Source organism: Haemaphysalis longicornis, unplaced genomic scaffold (assembly GCF_048455015.1).
Source record: "Haemaphysalis longicornis isolate Haplotype H1 unplaced genomic scaffold, Haemaphysalis longicornis Haplotype H1 scaffold_5, whole genome shotgun sequence".
Lineage (NCBI taxonomy): Eukaryota > Metazoa > Arthropoda > Arachnida > Ixodida > Ixodidae > Haemaphysalis > Haemaphysalis longicornis.
The window spans coordinates 111462402-111484641 of record NW_027526385.1 but is presented as its reverse complement, the minus strand read 5'-3'; the positions used below and the strand labels follow the sequence as shown (position 1 = coordinate 111484641).

General features: G+C 43.7%; 1 protein-coding gene across 1 annotated transcript in view; it reads left to right on the top strand.

The window, feature by feature from the left end:
- Positions 1-22240, top strand: part of LOC144139858 (uncharacterized) — a 150713-nt gene that overhangs the window by 126729 nt on the left and 1744 nt on the right. Inside the window, exons 10-16 of the mRNA XM_077672104.1 lie at positions 5804-6050; positions 12664-12892; positions 14520-14620; positions 15389-15704; positions 16397-16484; positions 17489-17778; positions 20116-20377. Of these exons, the coding sequence (XP_077528230.1) occupies positions 5804-6050; positions 12664-12892; positions 14520-14620; positions 15389-15704; positions 16397-16484; positions 17489-17778; positions 20116-20377 (1533 nt within the window). The remainder of the gene's footprint in view (positions 1-5803; positions 6051-12663; positions 12893-14519; positions 14621-15388; positions 15705-16396; positions 16485-17488; positions 17779-20115; positions 20378-22240) is intronic.

Here is a 22240-nt window from a genome sequence, read left to right as displayed (position 1 = left end):
GTATTCGTACAACGCTGTCATTATTTTTGGCTGACAGCACTTTGGCTTAACTTAGCTCAAGTGTGAATTGCGCCAGCAGTTTCTTCGATAACGTATAGGTTTCACATATCTTTTCCATGTTTTGTACTCCGCGATATAAAGCCACAAAGATGAACACCACACATAGCTCTTTTAAGCTTTTTTGTTTCACTAATGTCTGAGAAAGATATCGAGCCGTCAATTTTGTCAAAGTGTATCCCTAGTGCTAGATTTTTCTCGTTTATGATATAGGACACCAAAATGTTTTTTCAAAATAAGATTCATAAAATCGGATTCACAAACTTTTGTTGAATTATTACTATGAGGAAGCTGTTACTGCTCTGAGGCCCACAACTGTTTGCATCTGTGTAAATTGTTTGACATTTTTGTCATAGATAGAACAAAAAAACCGCGACTGTGCAGTTGTATTCCCTTCTGAAACCGAAGAATACCTTCTGGCAACGACATCTCGAGTTACCAGAAGAAAGTGCAGGTAGTTGTGGCTTCTTTGCTAAGCACAAATTTGCTATGTCAGCTCTCAAAGAAGCTGACAGCTCTATGGTTATCTAAGTGTCAATCTGACAGTAAGTACTTTGAAGGTATAGCAATTCTTCAAACAACAACAAATCTTTGTGTTCTACTCACGTTGTTTTGCCTAATATACTGTAGCAGATAATTTATCTGAGAAACGGTGTTTACCGAGTTAACTTGTCAAATTATCTTTGCGTGTAGCACCAAAAACACGTTGCTTCGGACGAAATGTTTAAACAACATATCTAAAGGTTTAGAAACTTAATTAGATGCTAAACGTTTTGATGCAAAAACATCGTGAACGCATACATGCAATAACTGGGGCGAGAGCTTTGTGTTGGACTGTAAAAAAACGTGATAAGATATTTGGTATTGTCACGTTTCTCTAAACCGTTTACCATGGTCACGTGTTGTAATTATAGCTATCATTTGCCGCATACTTCTTGCTCGTATTTTTGTCAGCAGCTTATATTTAGAGCAGTTCCTTTAGGAATCGAGGCTCAGACAAATATGTCTGCAAATTTGCTACAGTAAAAGCACTGCTTTGATGAGATTTAAAAATCTCGCGATCTCTAAAGTCTCATAAAATTTTCTGTAGTCCCCGAAACCGTTTCCTTTAGTGCTCCGTGGGAGCGTCTTTCGGGTGCTCGGGTTTCCGATGACGATTCTCCAGATGCGAATCCCTGGAAGGAAAAACTAAAAAAATAAACCCTATTTGCTTTTCAAGCATATTCTCTTTTCTTTCGAAGGTACTTTCGTACTTGCCCTTTCCGTTCCTGAGTGCATGGCAGTTGATCTACAGCGGTTCGTGCTATCGTAAACAAGTCATTTTTCAGGGGAGCATTAGGGCGCAGGGCCATCGCTATAAAGCGGGAGATAAATATAAATTTTTCAACTACGCTTCGATATAAAGCTGTGTCCGGCACTGTAACATTGATCTAATGTCAGACATTCCCATGCATTCAAGCCTGCGCTACAGCTCGCTCGCTGATTGTTGTGACATTTCGATGGTGTACGCGACACTGGAACATATGGCAATACCTGTTTTTATTGCTTTTTATGGTAGTATTATGTCCGCAACCATGCCCCGGTAGCAGGAATGCGATACTTGTTTTGGGTGCTCAATCGTCCTCATAAAATATTGTTTTCTGCTGTTTTTGTGGCGGTCCTCGAGTGTCGGCGCAGAATTAAGTGCAGCGAAATGAATATTTATTTGGTTGTTGCTTATCCATCCTACTTTATTTCATTCAGCGAAATATCAACAGCCACCTCTTTGAGCCCATGACTTACACGGGCATATAACTTCTTGCACAAACCGGTTTACGAGAAGAGCCAACTCAGTTACATACGCCCTGGTAATAAACGGTTCACCAAGACGTAGGTTGGCATCGGAAAACTGAAGATAAAGCACATAATTAACTCTAAACGGCATACTAGTATTCTTTGGCATGTAACATTGCTTCCCAGAGATTCCAGAAGCTTGGTAAAAATCAGCGCAGAATGACTATTGAAAACAATTGAGAAAGCAACCTTAGTGACAATTTTTCTCAACAATAGCGTGAAGGTTTTGCAGCTAAGTGTCATGCCTCGAAGAAAGGCAAGCCGTTTTTGAGAAGTTATTGTGAGCTTTGCGTATTTAACTGTGAAGCATTTTACTGCTCCGAAGATTAGACCTACCCAAGTTTAAGAACAACTCTATGGTGCGGGCTTGATATTTAACTTATATTGTGCAACTGACACTCTTCCAAGCTGTTTTGTCTCTTTCCATTCGTTGAAGATGAATATGAAGTGGAAGTGGGAATTTTTATTTTAGCCTTAACCTTTGACGGCAGCTGTCGCCATCGCTTGCCAATGGTGACAAGTGTTCCTCTAGTTAAGTGGACCTAGCAAACTGTGTTTAGTGAGACGTCGGCATAGAATAGTACTCAAGAAACGTGCTGTCAGAGCGTGTCTATGGGTTTCACTGCCGTTTATTCCATGGTGTTTAAATTTAGCCAGATGGCGTTTTACGGGCATCCGCTACTCGAAAGCAGCCACGGCACTGCTTTTCGCGTCGGCCGTGCTACTGATGGTACCTCAGTTCTGGCATAAGGAAAACAGAAGATAGGAGGGCTCAAAAACCAACATGCTCGCCCATGGTAATAGTTCAAGATTTACTCCTAAGACTAGCGGAACGCTCGCGTTTCTTGCATGCTCCGCTGTCCTGGCGAACAGGTCTCTCCGCGGGTGGGTCGCGCAAAAGACTTAGCATCACCGCGGTTCTTCGGCCACTGCTTTATAAAACCCCGACGACGACGATCCCCAGCAACAATTTTAGCGCTGTATCATCGCCTTTCACCCATTAGTAAATTGACTTTCAGCAATAGTTTGGGTCTGGCCGGTCGCGACGAGTTTTCGCTGCTGTGGTGTGTGCCGATTCGTGCACGGCCAATGTCCACCTTGAAGGTAGATGGTTGTAGCGGTCGCGTGCGTAGCATTTCTGTGTGCAGAGGACGCTCCGTGCTAGTCAGGGTTATTCATATCTCGTAAATGACTCACCATATCAACAAGGTCAGCTGAGCTGGTGGGACGGATGGCGACCACCGACATTCGTCCCTATAAATATACGCCTTGCCAGAGTGTCGTTCTCGTAGGCGGCCCCTGAGCTGCTGAACCACCTGCGTCTTCCCCAGAGCCGAAACGCTGATTGGCTGCAGGATTTGATGGAGCCTGCCAATAGCGCCGCCGTAGTCTTTAGCGCTAGTTGCGTCTTAAGGGCTACGTCAGAGGCAAAAAAAGTTACGTCAAAGCTCTGTTGAATGGTGACAAGTCTTCGCATGTAAACAAGGAAAGAAAATAACGCTTATCTAGCGATAATGCGCTTGAAATCGCGGACTATTTAGGGCCCCTTTAAATTACATTTGAAATCACTGCTCAATTTTACGTGCATTACCGCTTCTTCCATCAGACATATGGTGCTGATTTCTTGCGAAACAAAGGTAGGAATGACGAGGGGCCGGGTCGTGTAGTAATACGTTGGCAGAAGATGTGCGATCGGCAGAATAGAGGGGTACTGGTGGGTTTACACCGACGGAGGCCCGGCAGCCCGCCTGGTGTCTCGAGGCGAATACTGCCCAGTTATAGCACAGATTTATACCAAGGAGCCCTCGAAGATGTCTCAAGCGTCTGGCAAGCTGAGTGCACTTGGAAATACGCGCTCGAAAGACGCCGACTTGAAAGCACAAAGGTTCCACGAGCTGTGTGTGTGCGTCTGTCATTGGAATAGCAAAAGAATAACTGTGACTTCTTTATTGCAATTAATTTCAATTCAACCTTTATTTCCAATAAAAAGTTGGGGGCCCCCCAGGCTAGAAGTGACTGTAAAGGGCACTTGTAAGGTGTCTGAGGGCCCGCACTCGCAGTTTAGACAGTAGCAGTGCTCTGTTTCCCTTTTTTTCTCCTTTATACAGAGTTGTTCGACTTCAAGAGTAGGCGAGGAACAATACATACTGTCATGCGGAGACAAGCAACGAAGCATAGTAACTGCAGTAAGACAGGAGCAAAAACAACCGTCGTGAAAATCGAAGTTTTTCTATACAGTGACTCCGTAGGCACTAAAAGGCAAAAAGCAAGAAAAGTGATGGAAACGACACTTTTGATCAACATATATATAAAAGGACGGTGTGTGTAACAACTTTTTAAAAACAATTCCCTCATTTCTTTTCGGGTGTAGCCACTTCAATTTGTGTTTGCAATTTTTCATTTGTTAAGCAGGGAAAGGACAGTACATCTTAATGACTGCAGGAGATGGTCAGTCCTTCAAAGCGGATCTAGACACGTCTCACAACCTCGAATGCGCGAATTACTCTGTTGCATTTTAAATCGCACATGTGTCCCAGAAAAGGTAGGTATCCTTTCTTTGAAAAGAAAAACGAATACAATAAACAAAATGCTTAAATGTTCTTGAGAGACATGATTTTATAATGACGAAAGAACGACTGAGTTGAATGCGAGTGGGATACATTGGCGATGTAGCGCCGAGCCCATTTTTGTAAAAGAAAAAGACTTTCAATGTTTCCAGTGGTAGTGGTGCCCCATATGAGAGCACAGTAATGTAAATGTGCAGAGAACAGGGCTTGGTAAATTTAAATATAAGATATTTCGGGGAAATAATGCCTATATCGCACAAGTGTACCCGCCGCTGGCGACAGTGATTTAGTCAAGGTTTCCATGTGACCCGTCTATGTCAAATCAGAGAAAAATGTTTCTCCCAGGATTTTGTGCTTGTTCACTATCTCTATAGGTACGCTGCCTAAAGTTATCATTTGATGCATCGTTGTATCCTTGTTTCTAGCTCCAAAAAAGATGGCTTTTGTTTTACTGGCGTGAATTTTTAAGCTGTTAGAATGTGACCAGTTGTAGATAATTGACCGTGACTCCTGAGCCTTTTCCGCAATTTTGTTTGTCTTTTGGCCTGAATAAACGAACTGGTCTCGTCTGCATAGACAAAGAATTCATCTATCCTATTCATTTAATTAATTTATTTTCACCTTTGCGCTCAAATTTCGCCAAATCCAGTGGTTATCTTTCTTATCAAGAGCTACGCCTAAAGGTTCCGAAATTTTTCAATTTCGGTGATGCTTTTCGGTGACAGCCTGATGCTTTTATGCAGATAATCATACCAAGATATCGCATATAAACCGTGCAGTTTTATGAATTCAAACTTTATTGTTCCGCGTTCTTGGTACCGTTCTCTTCCACGTAGCTTGAACAAATACTAGATTATGTCGGCCCCCGCAACATATTTATAAATACTCAACGAAACCTCCCTGCCTTTTAGTTATTCTGCGAAGAATCTTGCTTTAAATAACTGTTGTTTTTCACAAATGATGAATATTGTGTTTTTTCGTTTCTGTCTTACATTTTTTGGCTATTTTCTATTTGCAAGCCACCAGATCCCCTTTAGGAGCGTGTGCAACGCCCAAGGATAAATTTTGTGCGTGCCTCGGTCAGAGTCTTTAAACTTAGGTGGTTTCGTACTACTAAATGTTTTATATTTGGCATACTAACTTTTGCCCCCAAAGGAAGCTGGAAGCTAGCTCTGCTTACCAGTCAACCTGTGTAATATTTGAGCCTCTTGAAATGCCATCTCATGAAACCGCCACTTTCCCATTTGGAAGAACGAGCTTATAACCCGCTTTTTTGTTGTTGTATTTTCTACTTTCCCCGAAATTTTTATATTTGTGTAGGTGCAACGGATGTTTTGTTTGCGCAGAGACCTGTCCGAGACGGCTCTGGAAAGGCTCCCTACTCTCGGCCTGGAGGGTCTGGAAGTGCTCGAAGTTCGTGACACGCCATCACTGCAGCGCTTCCCATCCGTATACCACTTCCGCTACATCCGAGAGGCCCATCTCACATACCCGTACCACTGCTGTGCCTTCGAGTTTCCTGAAACACACAACCCGGAAGAACATAAACGCTTTCAAGAAGACTGCGCGCACCACACTCCCTCTCAGCGACACGTAAGCGGGCGGTTGCCCGGTTTCTTATTATGGGTACCTTCAGCTGTCTGCGAGTTTTTTTCATGCAAGGACAGTAATATCCGGTTCTATAATTTGCGATTGAAACCCTGTTAATTATCAGACATGACTTTAGAAGAAAATGGCAGCAATTCTACTCCGTGGATGATGGCGACAGTGCGGAGTACGGGGACTCGAAATGACATCCAAGTTGCGCTCCGAGTGACATCCGATTTGCTCCCCGGCCGTCATTCGATTTGAGCCGTGAGTTGCATGTTGATTTTTCCATAAATGAAACTGCAACTCAGGGCTCAGATCTAATTTCGCTGAATTTTCGCTTGATGGTGTTGTGCGGACGGATGGACTTAGACGGACATTGGGAGGTCATACGTTACTCCGTACTGTTACAGGCGAGGCAGTAAGCAGTTTAAATCTCTGGTACTAACTCACGGTCGTAGCCCAACGGGTAAGACGACTAGCACTTACTCTGTCTGGTCTACCAGACACAGGCTGGTATCCTGCCGGTGCCTGTGCAATTTTTTAGCGTTGTAAACGCTAAGCGCACGGACGCGGACGGACATTGTGCGGTCCTAAGGTACTCCGCACCTAAAACAGTGTACATTTTATTCAATTAACAAAGAAGTGTGCCGTTTCTCGGCTGCGACGGCTGCTTTTGTAATGGATGCGAGAAGCAAAAACGCGCGGGTGTACGAGATTGCGGCGCACGTTAAAGATGCCCCGGTGGTCAAAATTAATCCCGAGCCCTCCACTACGGCGCGCCTCATCACCTGCGTTGCGTCCGCGCGCTAAATCCTACAATGAATCAAATCAAAGAAGTGTGCCGTAATACTCGCCTGATCCCAATCCTACGTGATTTTCTAATTTGTGATGCACGACTTCAAAAACCACCATGCGGAAATTTTGCAAGTTTCACAGATTCATGAAAACGTTTCTAACGGCCGAGTTAGCCTAGTTTCGAAATATATCAATTATGTACAGAAATGAAAATAAAAAATGCAGTTCAGTTTAGATAGTCTGCAATAGACGGCGCCTGCTTTATAGCAAGCGGTAATTTTTTTTTATTTATGTACAGCAGGGATCTATTTTCTAGTTAAGCAAACTGGGCCGTCAGGAAGGCTTTTTTGGATCTGTAAAACTTTTCGCATTGGGAAGTGGTTTTGAAGCTCGTTGGTCATGAATTAATAAGTCCCATTAAAATTTCCTAAGGTGAACCTTCCTAAGATCGACTTTGATTCGGGTAAATTTAAGAGGCATAAAAAAGCCTAGTGTTATTTGATAGGTAGTAATTTGTGCTTGGACTGTGACTATTTGACAAACCATATTCCCTCCGCGAACGCGACCCTTCTGCAAATCGTGCATGAAAATTAACTGAGAAATGAAAAAGCACTTTACCTCAGCAACGCTAAAAAGAGAATCAATGTTAAGTTATAAGGCTTCTAGTCGATTATTCCGCGTCTACTCGGCCAAGACTAGGTAACCGCTCCGAAACAAACACCTTTTTATGGAAAAGTATTCAACGCTATGCAACAACTATGAGCGATATCCAGACTCATTGTAATTTTTGTTATATTTGAGAAATATCTTTGCCACAAAAATAATCTAGAAGTCGGTGAAGAAAAAAATATCATGCACAGAAGGTGTATCACAAATATTTTTGTAAACAAAAGTGTTAATATCTTAGCAGTAAAACAGAGCCACGGGTAGGACGTTTGTGGGTCCATTAGTATAATAAACAAGTTGCATCCGCCACAGTGGTCAACGTTGTGACAGACGTGAACGCACAACACAGGTATTGGTATGTGTTAGAGACGAAGATCACGGAAAATATTTATTGCCAGTATCACAAAGGCCGCTGACTCGTCTGCGTTCTTTTGTAGGCAGAGTCATCCGCAAGCACCTGCATAATGCTTAAAATACGGTCGGTGCATGTGCGCATGTACTAGCATCGTCGCTACGGCTAATGGGGTTGGTCATTTCGAGCGAAACTAGGGGAGAGTTATTGCAAAGTCCAAACTTACCCATGGATGAAGTTGTTCCGAGTGCTGCTGTTTCCTGTGCGATTGTGGGTAAATAACGTTCAAATTGTTGAGTGCAGAGTGTATACGGGATGTCGTCCGTTAGAGTAGGCGTCTTAGGAATGTATTTCCTCCTTCATATTCTCCAAATGCCGACGATTCCCAAAAGCTGCGACGGTGACAGCACGAACCGGAGGGGTGGAAATTGCGACTCGCCGACTGTTTTGTTAAACTCATCTGGGGAACTCTCTCAACTTCCTGAAGCCTCTTTATGCTTACTCAATCTAGGCAATTGTACAAGGACTCTGAAGAATAACGGAAGGGCAGTAGGTAAATTACACGACTGAGCATGAGCAAGTAGCGTGGCCACAGCACAACTGAGGGGTAGCAGCCCAAGTTAGTCACAATAATCATTCTAAGCCCATCAAAGGCGGTCAGAAGTGACGTAAGGAGTGATTACATAGCTGTTATCATTGTAAATTCTGTAATCACTCGAGACTGGGCACAGAAAATAATTTCTAAGTAAAATTGTTGCTGAGAAACATCTGGGCGAAATTCAGGCAAACAAGGATAGGTACTTGAAATGTCATTATTGAGTATCGGGGCAAAGCGACTCGGGAGATATTAAGGAAACGATCAGGTAAACTAGTGGGGGAAGTTTAAGGTGCATTAATTTGTTCGAAAGCCGCGATGGCGTTCACGAGGAGCAGATTATGTTGCCGTCCTAATGTCTGTAAATTACTTTGAACTGGGAGCCATGGGGCGATATGTTCGCACAAATGGGCGAACAAAGAACAGCGCCGAAGGCACCGCGTGCCACGCGTATTCAGGAGCACAATATAAACTTCGTAACAGAGTAATTAAAACTTCCAAAAAGTCTTTTTCTTCGGCCAAAGTCTTTTTCCTTCAATAGTGGCATTACCATTGGCGCTTTGGCATATGATTTGTTAAGCTGGCGCAGACTTTAGTATTTCTCACAGCATAAGCGACTTTTTTTTGTTTTTCAGCGTGTGATGCTTCTAAGCTTGACAAAAATCTATATCTAGACTAAATGGCCGTCGAAAGGGAAAGGAATAAGGCAGCGTTACACCCCCCCCCCCCCGCTCCCACCCCCCCCCCCCCCCCACAATAAAAATTACTAGGAGTTGAGTACGTATATAGAAACCATTTACGCTCACGCAGTTTACAAACTAGTCGTCCAGCTTTCACAAACCGGCTTTTTTATGCATATAGAGAATAACGGTTAAGAATTTATCGCAGCGGAATTAGCTTGCAAAAAAATAATCACAGCTGCGGCGGCGCACGACGCCTACTGGGGTGCTTTCGTCGCGAAGCTTGTGTGCGTAAGGCTGTCTTTACTTTATAAGAAAAGAACATGTCTCTTCCCTAAATTACGCCCCACCACAAAGTCGTATTTACCAGAGAAATACCGAATTTGCTCACACATGGGCGAAGGATAACTGCGTATTACGAGCGGCGGTATAGCGCGTCGACCTAGTGAACGGTTTCATTTGACACAACGACAGCACCCGTGTATATGCTGTAAACATATGCATAGTACACAAGATGTGGTTGCGACCATTTTAAACCTTAAAATTCCAGAACAAATTTAAGTTTACAGTCGGTTATGCTGAAAGCTCTCCCAATATTTACCAATTTTTGCTTCATTCTTACACCCTAGAGACTTTACAACTAAGAACGGCTTTCGAGGGCAAGATACGTCTCAAAGACCCCGGAAGGAGCGAAAAATTAGCTCCCCACAACAGCCGTCCTGACGGACAGTAATTGTGGACGTCGGAATTTGCTATAGTGCGTGTTGCCTTGACCCTTCCGCTTAGCTATGAGATTTAGGAACAGTAGTTGTCCTGTCCTATTCCTTTCGCAATAGCTCTATCTGTGCACATGCGCTAATCAGGATATCAACAGATGTATTAGTTCACGTTGCACATCACCGTATGATAGTGTACAAAGGACCGTCAAAATGTATGAACGTGACATTTGTCGGTTTCCTTGAACAACGTATTTTTATGTCTTTTATTGCGGAAATCATTGTGATACCGATAATAAAAATACGCAACCGAATTTTCTAACCACGTAGCTTACAGATCTCCAGAAAAGAAATTCGCTGGTTGACGTTGATGATTCGGTGAGCTGGTGTTTCATATTCTTGAATTCGCACCGCAAAAAAGTGCGGGTCTCGCTAACCCCCTTTGATTTAAGTGCACAGCAATTTAGGCGCTCGCCTTTTCGTCCTAGCTCGCTCGCTCGACTCAAGTATATAGAACACCAAATCGGCGTCCCGGGGTAACGCTGTTGTTCGCAGGGTACACCACAGGCTTCGAAAGCCAAGTGGTTTATATAGTCAAAAGCGTTCGAAACTCGTGAAATTCTGGCGCTTGTCATACATCTTCTCGTTGTTTAGCGCAAAGAAAACTATTGGTACATTTGAGAAAAAATATACGTAATTAACCGGCAGCGCCCGCGTTCCTTTAGTTAAAGGGGCCCTGAAAGGCGTTTTGAGCACACTAAATGAAGTAGCGCAATCGTCAGATTGGGTCGTCAAGATAATCTGGGCCAGGTATTACTCTTTTACGCGCAGCGGAAAGCTCACACTTTTGTTGCAAAGTTTGTCGCTTTTTTCTCACCCTTTCCTTCGTGTTTTTGGACGCCGCCATCTTCACATGTCTACATCATCGATTCCCAGATGTTCGTCATGAGCTAGACATCCTGCTATTGGGCGGCTTTTTCACGCACTTCCGGCAAAGAGATGAGTCGTCTGCTCAGCGTAGGCTCGCCGGCTGATCTGCCAGAGGAGTGTCGGAGTGCTTGGACATTTTACGACAAACGAAACAAGTGTAAACAAACGCTTAACCGTTCGTATTGAATGCAACACGGCCATAACACGACATGGATATTCTCTTACCTGAGTACGTTCCGTAAAGAAAGTGTTGAAGCCCCGTGGCACTTCTTTCGTGCAATCGCAGAGAGCGCCCTGAGCCGAATGCCCGGGTTTGACGGATACATTTTATTCCACTTCAAAACAATCCAGAGATGCGTTTCGAACGAACACAACGTCACAACATGCGTTGCAAGTCTGAACCGCGATTGACAGACGATAGGTTGCCTCCTCCTGCCCGTCGTAAATTCGGCACTCACCTCGCGCGCGGTTTGCGGGGACGAAGTCACTGAACTCTGGCGCGCAAGCCGAGATGGCTTATAGCTACGCACACTGCACATACCCCATGCGAGGTTGAGTCGTACGTCGCTCGAGAAAGATAATCCAGACCATGGGAAGCACTATCCACCCGCAGAAGCACAACGTTGCATTTCATTGCGAGACAAAGGCGTCCACAACACACACACCATCGCCTCCTCTAATGCCAAACGCATCTCACACTTTCCAATGGGAGTGAGTGGTACGCCTGCAGTGCCCACATGTCGCGAGGTGGGGCACCGAGCTGAACCGGGATCACGCAACCGTAACTTCTGGGGCGGTTTGTGCCTTGTTGCCAAGGCAACCGATGTTTGAGATTGTCAAAGAAACGGCCCTCGCTCCAGCGCTAGAAAGCTCAGAGCCGTGCCGGAGCATGTTTTGCCAACGTTGCCGCTCTCCACCACGCGTAGCCCCAAGCTTAACTGGTCACATGATTGAAGCGTTTTGTGCACGGGTTCTGTATCGGTTTAAAATGTCTTTTTCACATGCCGCCGGCAGGAATTACCACCACCGCAAAATAAGACCCTGCACCAGCGGGGCCACATCTGATACGGCGCTTTTTGGATAAACAGTGCGCGGTGCATGAAAGGGACCGAGCGCACGATCCACCCCGAGCGGCTGCAAGTTCGCCGCCGATTAAAAGTCACGTGCTGCCCTGCAACAACGCACACCGCGAAAGGGCAAGGCCAGGCCGCCGCACAAATTCCGCCAGATTTTTCGTTCGCTTTTCCAGCCTTGAGCGGAGTGAGGGATTCATGGTGTCAACAAAGCTTGCCCGTAGCAGACGGCTGTGTGAGCAGCGCAATAGCGGAAGTACGTCACCGCGGAGGAGCACAGCATCATGGGAGGGAAGGCTCTCGCGCCGTCAACAGCGAAGCGAGGAGGAAACGCGGCGCGACGATAATACGCGGTTTTTGATTTACGATTTCTTAGCTAATACTCATCGCTTTAACAAAATTCTTGCGGGAGGAGATTGCTAATACATTGTCTTATTTGGTTACATGTGCATCCATGCATCGGCGGAAGGTATTTCAGGACCCCTTTAAGGACGGCCGTTGAGTTGGTTTTTACGATAGTAAACGCAAAATGTGGCAGTGCAACGCCGGCACGTGCGGGGAGAAAAGCACAAAGAGAACAGAACTCGGGCTGGCGCAGTTTCAGGCAGGGGGCGCGCGAGCACTGCGAAGGCGGGAAATTTGAATTCCATGGGGTGGTAGCAGTAAGAGAATAACGGCGGCACAGCCCATTATGGCGAACCACTGCTCTGCACTTCCGACAGCTTTCACATTGAGTGGAACGACTTTAATTTTTTTTCAAGATAATTCAGAGGAAAAGGCAAGTTCAAACTGTCTTATTTCTCTCGCAGGACCCTGTTGTGTTAGCAAGAAATACGGCGACGGCCAGTGATGCCGCTAGTTCAGCCGTTGGTCAAGCTGTCTGGAGGTATCTGGAGGCTCAGCTATCCGCCACCCGCCAGTGGCTGTTTCCAATGAGTGAGCGGCCTGCCGCCTTTGATGATACCAAGGAAGCTGATGTGCCAGCTTCACGTCGCATTGCAAGAGAAGCGCCAATGAGACGTTTCGGGAGCTTCATGGGTGTGTATTCTTTGGCACTTTCAAACTAGCACAGCATTTTGGCATGGTTAGTGTTTTTAGAGATACGCGCATTTCCGCTCCGAAGAGGGTTATATGACAATACAAATGCTTGTTGTGAAACTGGTAATGACGTTGTCCAGTTTTTGGTTTCTTAATTATGCGCATACAATCCGATTGTGTTATTTTTGTGTTACAACACTTGTGTCTATCCATTAAAAAACAGAATCTTACATTTCTTTGCACCCGCCGCGGTGGCTCAGTGGCTAAGGCGTTGCGCTGCTGAGCCCGAGGTCATGGGTTCGATTCGCGACCGCGGCGGCCGCTTTTCTGATGGAGGCGAAAAGCAAAAACGCCCCTGTGCACAAGATTTCGGCCCGCGTTAAAGATCCCCAGGTGGTCCAAATTAATCCGTAGCCCTCCACTACGCGCGCCTCATCGTCTGCGTTGCGTAGGCGCGTTAAACCCGATGATCAATCAACATTTTATTTTAAAACAAACACGCTCTCCAAATGCTACATTAAAAATGTGAACAACCTGGGTTCCCGAAATCGGCTTCATTGACACATTGCCAATATTTTCGGTGAAATGTTTGCGGTGCAATATGTAGCACGTTCAATTAAGTTCAATGGACCCCTTTTGAAGGGGAAGTGAGAGTTTTCATGGGAAATGTATGTTTAACAGAATACAGACAGCGTCATCCAAGTAATCAAAATAGTTATGGTAGTTCGTTTGCTACTAACCTGATGTCGGTGAAGGAGTTCGAATTTTGCGATGTTTAGTCAAAGCCAATATATAATTATTTACAATTTTGTAACTATTCCGTACAATGACAATGAAATGAAGGAACATCTTTTGGAGTTATGTCACGGACAGAATAAATTTCGGCCGTTCTCCTGGCTGGTTTTTCGTTATATCACTTTAAGTGGCTGTCGCGAAACATAGGCACGTTTACGTTTGCTTCGGGGACAGCAGCGTTATCTTCAACTTACGTTTGAATACATAACAAGAATTTTTGTAAATGCTCAGTTTCATTTGGACCTTGCAATTTAAACTTTATCTCCGTATTCCACTTTTTGGGGTATAGAAAAGGTTTAGTCAGGCCACTTTTTCAGATATTGCGAACATTCACAAATATCAACACATCAATTGAGATACGAACGCCTTGTGATGCCCAATAAATCTCAATTTCTCGGTTAGTTCCTGTTCCAATGCGGTCTTTTTTTTTTTTTGAAGGTCATTTCGAAGTGAATATCAAAGATGCGCGACCGCTAAAGCATGGCCATGTACACTGTTAGTTAGGATGCGGAAAGTGTCTTGTATATTCGAGGATGACGACACGCGCATTTCCACTGATCTCCCTATGGTGCGCTGTAGAATCGTACTAATAACTTGTTGAATCAAAGAAATCTGATTACGAGAAACGTCTCCCTCTTTTTCCATAAAGTTCCCTTTCCGAGCACTGGGTGGTTCTGTAAACATTAAAAGGCATCAAAATAGTGTACAGCAACCGATAATTCCCAATCGCACTTTATCTATTTTTGAAAACTGAGGGTAATACTTTTGATCTGAACACTTTAGATATTTACATGGCGCTTGAATATGCCTTTCAATATTTTTTTTTCACCAGCTACAAAAACAACCAAAAATGATGTCCGCAACAGAACGAGCCCGGCCCCACTCTTCGACGGATTTTTTCATGGAGAAGTTAGACCTCAACGAAACATGACTGTAAGTGTTAAAACTGATATGCTCTTAAGAATTGATCGCCCAGTTGAAGTTTTTTTAAACCCATAGTTATATTCTTCATCCGCTAGGGTGGTCCGCCCTGCCAAAAGATTATCAAGCCAAAAATAAGCCAGTTCCCCACTGTCTCATTATTGTAAACGTACGACGACTCGTAAGGTTTTACTGAAAAGATATTTGTTTTTAATAGCCACAGAACCTTTGTTCTTACAAAACAACCGCGAATACTATGACCGAAACTTTCAAAATGCAATCAAGAAGGCGTGGAGCTCAATACGAAAACAGATGTGCAATATTTATTTCAAGTACTGATTTTTGAAAAACATTTCTTATAATAGTCACATATGCAGCGTGAAAATAGCCAACGTAAATTACGTACTAAGTTCGGAGTCCCGAATAAAATTCTCCAACAAGCGTTCGGGGACGTCAACACACAATCTATTGTTACGTATCACATTTCTGGCACATGAAAGTTTTCGATGAAATACGATGTATTGCAGTTTTCAATGTATGAATGAGCAATATTTCAATTTCGACAGAGAATCACAGGCTGACTGGTAGCAACGCTGGTGTCACTACTATCGCCTGAAGTGTGATTTTTATTTTCGAGCTGTTTATATTATTTCAGTTCGACTGCAATATTCCCACTGGATTACAGCGGGCCGCCATATGCAAATAAAATACCAAAATATGGTATTACGTTCGGTCTCTTTTGTTGATTTCGCAAATAATTCGTGATCCTCCGAGCTCCAGGTGGTTTGCGGTGCCCTGGCCAGCCGCCGAGTCCTCTGCACTCCTGTGCCAGACGCCTTCAACCCGTGCGAAGACGTAATGGGCACGGCCTGGCTTCGGTGCGCCATCTGGATAGTGCTGGTCGCAGCTCTGGTCGGCAACAGTGCCGTCATGCTGGTGCTGCTCAGCTCGCGCTGGGGGCTGAGCGTGTCCAAGTTCCTGATGTGCAACCTGGCCTTCGCTGACCTCTGCATGGGCGCCTACCTCCTCCTCTTGGCTGCCGTGGACGCGCACTCGGCTGGCGCCTACTTCAACCACGCCATTCCCTGGCAGCACGGTTAGCTGACAGCTACCCGCACACGTTCTACAGACGAAACATAGTTTATGTACTGCTATGCCGTTCGCACCATTCCTAAATAACTTCATTAGGTGGACTAATGCGCTGCTGGATGATAAAAACTGTAATCGCATGCGGAGGAAATACAGACGTTAGCGTATTTTCTTGCGTATTTTTTCCTAGATTTTATTTACCTTAACGGTATTCACTTCTTCTAACTTCCCTACCAATCTTAGTATCTATAATAGGCAACTCTTTACTTTGTCCTTATTTCACAGCTCTCTTGTAGCTGTATGAGCATTATATCCGTGACTGTACGGACGTTTTGGGGACGTTTCGCGGTATTGCTGTACACCAGGCTACCGATGTGAAATAGGGGCAGTATCCACCATAACTCCTGAACAGACATATTACTGAAAACCCTTCCAGTAAACAGACAACTCTTTCTTCAAATGCCAAAAACTACCGTTTTCCGGGTTCTAACCAAAGGTGTGTACGGCCATGCTTTGCTGGCCGCGCGTATTGGAACCACGTCATACTTTTATGTGTTTCCTGTAAATAGCAGGCATGACGTCAGATGGACGGGTGCGTCTGCGTAATTCCGTGCAATGATATCACCTTTCTGAGCAGTGTAATGCACGACTGCTTTGGTATTTCGTTGATTTTGAACTTTTTATTCATGGACTGCGCAGGCGCCGGATGCCAGGTGGCTGGATTTCTCACCGTCTTTGCCTCGGAGCTGTCTATCTTCACACTTACCGTCATCACGCTTGAAAGATGGTATGAGTCCTTCCTCAAGTTACGGACCTGGAGTTCACAAAGTGTAAATTGGAATGCTAAATGATCAAGAAATGCCCATCAAACAGTGGTTATGATCCCCCTTCCGATTGCTGCATAGCACGCTGCGTTCATTATGAAAGTTGCTACACAAGAGGAACGGCATAAAAATACCCACACCATTACAACTGCACTGATGGACAAATAAATGCATTGTTGCAACTATTTTGATAAAAATTACTTTCCTTTACCTCTTGACACCATGAGCGCTATAAAATGATAGTTAAATTGTCCATACAATAATCTTACCACACTGAGACTGAACAGTCGCCGATTTTCCTATACGCGCTGAGTAAGATTATTAAACAAGCAGGTCCGTTGTGCCAGACTCAGAAAAGAACTATAAAAACGAGTGTTCAAATTCCTGTCTTCTGGTGCGGGCGCAAGTAATTTTGAGGTTTATGTGACTTTCGGTAGTGTTTCTGGTCAGTATCGCAATTTGCATTGTTTTTAGTGTAACTTTACGTCATGCTAACTTATTATCAACGTTTTTCTATCAGACGCAGCGATTGAGCAGCGAGGTGCACCATGCGGAACTTCAGTGCGGGGCTATTGTCGGTCAATGACATTACCTTATTGCTCATCAACGCGAATTTTGTTTCACTCGGTAGTATTCTATATTCTATGTGTTTCACTTTTATACGAACAGTGTTTTACCACCGGATTCATTTATAAGTCGTGGCATCCCTTCCACTCCGCGTGAATTTTCAAACAAGAAAATAATCAGACTAACAATCATGAAAATACGTAACCATATAACGTGTCTAGATGCACAATAACCTTGAAACAAACGTTTACCTCGCGGCGTCAGAACATTCATCACAGGCACTTGATGGAGTTGAAAAGTATTAAAGCAGTTTTTCTGCTTGGTTTCTGGATGCGCATATCAAATTGGAAAGAAGCATGCATTTCACCGAATAAACCAGATCTTGCGTTTTTTGTCGCAGGTACGCAATCACCTACGCCATCCACTTGAACCGTCGCCTCCGACTACGCACAGCGGCTCGCGTCATGGCGGCGGGATGGGCGCTGTCCGTGCTGGCGGCTCTCCTCCCTATCCTGGGCGTCAGCAGCTACACGCGGACGTCCATCTGCCTTCCCATGGAGACTAGGGCTCCCGCTGATCTGGCTTACTTGGCTGGGCTCTTGTCGTCCAACGGCATCGCCTTCCTGCTCATATGCGCGTGCTATGCGCGCATGTACGCATCCATCGCGGGGCGGCATGCATCGACGGCTGGTGCGTATCTCCACTTTGAGAGTGCGCTGAGATAGGATGCGCAGAAAATTATTCGAAAGAAAACAACGTTACAAATTGCGTATTTCGTCGGCCTGTTTATTAAGTTCTTGTTTAAATAGAAGACCTCCCTTTCATTCGTGATTCTGCGCCGCCTTAGTAACCATGGATACCTTGTTCTTTTAACTAGGTACACTGGAGCCCGCTTATAACGAACCCTTCGGGAAACTGAAATCAGTTCGTTATATCCGCTTTTCGCTATATCTGGACATAAAATTTATGTATACAAATGGTAATGGGAAACGAAGATTTTTCGTTATAGCCGCTATTTTGTTATAACCGGGTTCGCTACAAGTGGGCTATACTGTATATTAAATCATTTAGCTTCGGACGCATTTCTTGCAAAGACGGGTTATTGTAAGTAGCAGACCCACTTTATTCATCAATTTTTAATTGTGTACACACTGCTCTATGGACATGTACAAAAAGCAAGCTAAAATTTATTGAGATGAAAACTTATTATTAGTCTTTCTTTATTCATTGCACGTCGAGTTCAATGTGTAAAATTTTAAAAACAAGAGTCTAAGATTAGCGCGCGCAGTAAATATACCGTATTCCTCTATAAGCAATAGCGAATGTACTATACCAAATAAACCTCATAAGACAGCCCAAATACTCCCGCCCGCCATAGGGTGCCGATATATCGATCAGCCCCGTATTTGAAAGCTTAGTCACAATCTTAGAGCCAGCGATTAGGGCCAGATTCTTTCCAAGATCTCTCCTTCGGGAACAGAATTCCTCGCGCTTCACTTCGGGCTTCCATATTAATTCTGCAATCATCTGCAGAACGCACGCCCCTGTAAAGCACTCAAAAACGTTTTCCAGATAGCCTTGCGGAAAATCAATAAATTGCAAACAGAGCACGAGATAGAGGAAAGAACGATAATAAAAGTATTTATATCTTAAGTCAGCGTGCGCTTGTTCGGGAGCATAATGAAGTACAAAAAGATTACAGCAGTTCCACTCAACTTGAAAGCATAGTATTTGTGTTCTTGAATAATATTCCACCAGTTGCAACATGTTCTAAACAAGTAAAAAATTCTGATGATCCACCACTGCCGCCCGATCCTCATAAGCGCTGTCACGAATGCAGAACTTCTACTGTGTATGTTTAATGCTTTTTTTAAAAAAAGACGTACTTTATAACCCCATTTTTACTTGGCATCAAAGTTGTTTTATCAGTGCAAGTCATCGTATAATTAGCATTTCGTAGCACACATTTGCATTAGCCACAAAACTATCAGGACAAAAATAACAACATACCTAAAGCTGGCTGATCACAAAATCTAAATATAACCCTTTGAAGCAATATTTTCCCATACAAAGAGGAAATTGAATTGCACGAAAATTCCATGTTTTGTATGTTTTCTGCGTTTTGAAGCGTTAGAGTATTTTACCTAATCTGCAACAGACGCAAAGTTTGCCAATTTGATTCGTTTGAGTGTGCCCGAGCACTGTCCAAATGCTAGCTGCGTGCACAAACTAAGGCTACGCCATTGAAAGCGTGAAACTTGTTTCATTGGAATAAATAAGGCGGCATCGCTTGCCTCGAAAAAGCGCACAGATGCAGTTAACCGCGTGAGATGCTCTTACAGAACATAAGCACCAAAAGTATAATAACTGTTTAAAAAAATTGCGTGACTAAGCTACACCAGGGCTATGGTGTGCGCTGTTGTGGAGGGCTCCGAAATAATTTCGACCACCTGGGTATCATTAACTCCCACCTAACTATCCACACCCGGGCGTATTCGCTTTTCGCCTCCATCTGAAAAGCGGCCACCGCTGCCGGGATCGCCCTTTCGTCCGTGGGCATAGAAGCACACCTCTAGCGCCACGTAGCCACCTCGGCGGTTACTGAATGTTCGTAACACAAGTAAACGTTTCTAATGGTAATTCTTCTCTTTTCACATTCGTGCAACTTACCCACCGCGGTGACTCAGTGGCTAAGGCGTTGCGCTGTTAAGCACGGAGACGTGGGTCCGATTCCCGGCTGCGGCGGCCACTTTTCTGACGGAGGCGAAAAGCAAAAAAGCCCGTGTGTTCGAGATTTCGCCGCACGTAAAGATCCCCAGGTGGTTAAAATTAATCCGGAGCCCTCCACTACGGCGCGCCTCATCCTCTGCGTTGCGTCGGCGCGTTAAACCCTACAATCAATCAATCAATCAATCAATCAATCAATCAATCAATCAATCAATCAATCAATCAATCAATCAATCAATCAATCAATCAATCAATCAATCAACATTTGTGCACCTTACACGTTTCTGATGCGCATTGCAGGAGACACGACGGTGGCTAAGCGCATGGCGCTGCTGGTGTTCACGGACTTCGCGTGCTGGGCGCCAATCGCCTTCTTCGGGCTGACGGCAGTGGCTGGCTACCCCCTCATTGACGTCACGCACTCCAAGATCCTGCTCGTCTTCTTCTACCCGCTCAACTCGTGCGCGAACCCGTTCCTGTACGCCATCCTCACCAAGCAATATCGGCGGGACCTGTTCGTTCTTCTCAGTCGATATGGATTCTGCACGCGCCGAGCTCTCAGGTAACACCTGTTCAGAAAACCCACGAAACAAAAGTGTAACATAAATGGCCGGTTTGCAATCCACAGTCAAATCGTAAATATCTGTTAGGACAGGAAGTACGTCGTAGGGAGGACGGTTTAAAGTTACGTGAATGCCGCCGCACACATTGTGCATTGTGTTTTTGTTTAACTTTAACCAAAATCAAGTTGACCAAAGAAAAGTTCATGGGTTTCCTGCATTTTGCCATTTTTCAGTTAGGTACTAGATCGTCGCCAGAAAAACCGCAGTTGGTCACTTTCGTCCCCCTATATTTGGTATATATTAATGTATATATATATATATATATATATATATATATATATATATATATATATATATATATATATATATATATATATATATATATATATATATATATAGCGAATCAGAAAATGGGACATGAGGGGCTCGGTGAAATAAGACAGAAAATAAGGGTTGGCAGTCAAGAAAACCTCGGAAAGGAAAGGGGAGGTTGTGGTGGGTCATAGAAAGAGATGAAAATTTTTTTGAGTCAGAAAGAAGAATTGTTTGAGTCAGAAAAAAATTTCTTTCTGACTCAAAAAATGCTTCATCTCTTTCTATGACCCACCACAACCTCCCCTTTGCTCCCCAAGGTTTTCTTGACTGCCGACACTTATTTTCTGTCTTATATATATATATATATATATATATATATATATATATATATATATATATATATATATATATACAAAGTAGGAGTACGCGATTCCTGAGGAAGACCTGTCTCCGGTCGAAACGTTGGAAATAAAGTCTCCGAAGAGCGTACTTCTACTTTGTGCGTATTACTGCAGCAACTAAGGACTCTACTTCACGACTATATATATATATATATATATATATATATTTATATGTATATGCACTTGCTCATGCAGTTGTAATTTGTACAGCCTGAATAATTCATCAAAGAAATCAAACGGATGGCAGAAGTAGTTTCCGAGGCAATTTCAAGACTTTTCACGAAGAAACCGTGCAAAACAAAGAACCATGATTTTGATAAGACCATGAATGAATATCGGGCATTCATCAGACCTTTGATGAATGCCCGGTAGTTTCCCGCACGCATGCATATTTGTTCTTTTGCCATGAACCTTCACAACATGATGCGGTGGCGTACATATATATATATATATATATATATATATATATATATATATATATATATATATATTTATATATATATATATATATATATATATATATATATATATATATATATATATATATATATATATATATATATATATATATATATATATATAAGTGTGTGTGTATATGCACTTGCTCATGCAGTTGTAATTTGTACAGCCTGAATAATTCATCAAAGAAATCAAACGGATGGCAGAAGTAGTTTCCGAGGCAATTTCAAGCCTTTTCACGAAGAAACCATGCAAAATAAAGAACCATGATTTTGATAAGACCATGAATGAATACCGGGCATTCATCAGACCTTTGATGAATGCCCGGTAGTTTCCCGCACGCATGCATATTTGTTCTTTTGCCATGAACCTTCACAACATGATGCGGTGGCGTACATGATTTGTGGAATACAAAACTACGGGAAAAATAAAAGCAGTGGTGGCTTAGAATCCTGGCAAGAAAATATGTTGGGCAATGTTACGATATCCTGTGCCAATTTCGGGGGGTGCAGGTTTTTGAAATTAGTTTTGGGCCAATTTTTTCAACTGTGTCTGACGACATAATTTCCCGTGAAATATGCAAACGCGTGTCTTGCATGCAATTCACCTTGTTTTCTGCTCAAGCACCTGCGTAACAAACGCCAGATTCATGTTTTACTTGTGAATATGCTTTTCAGGGTTAAGGGA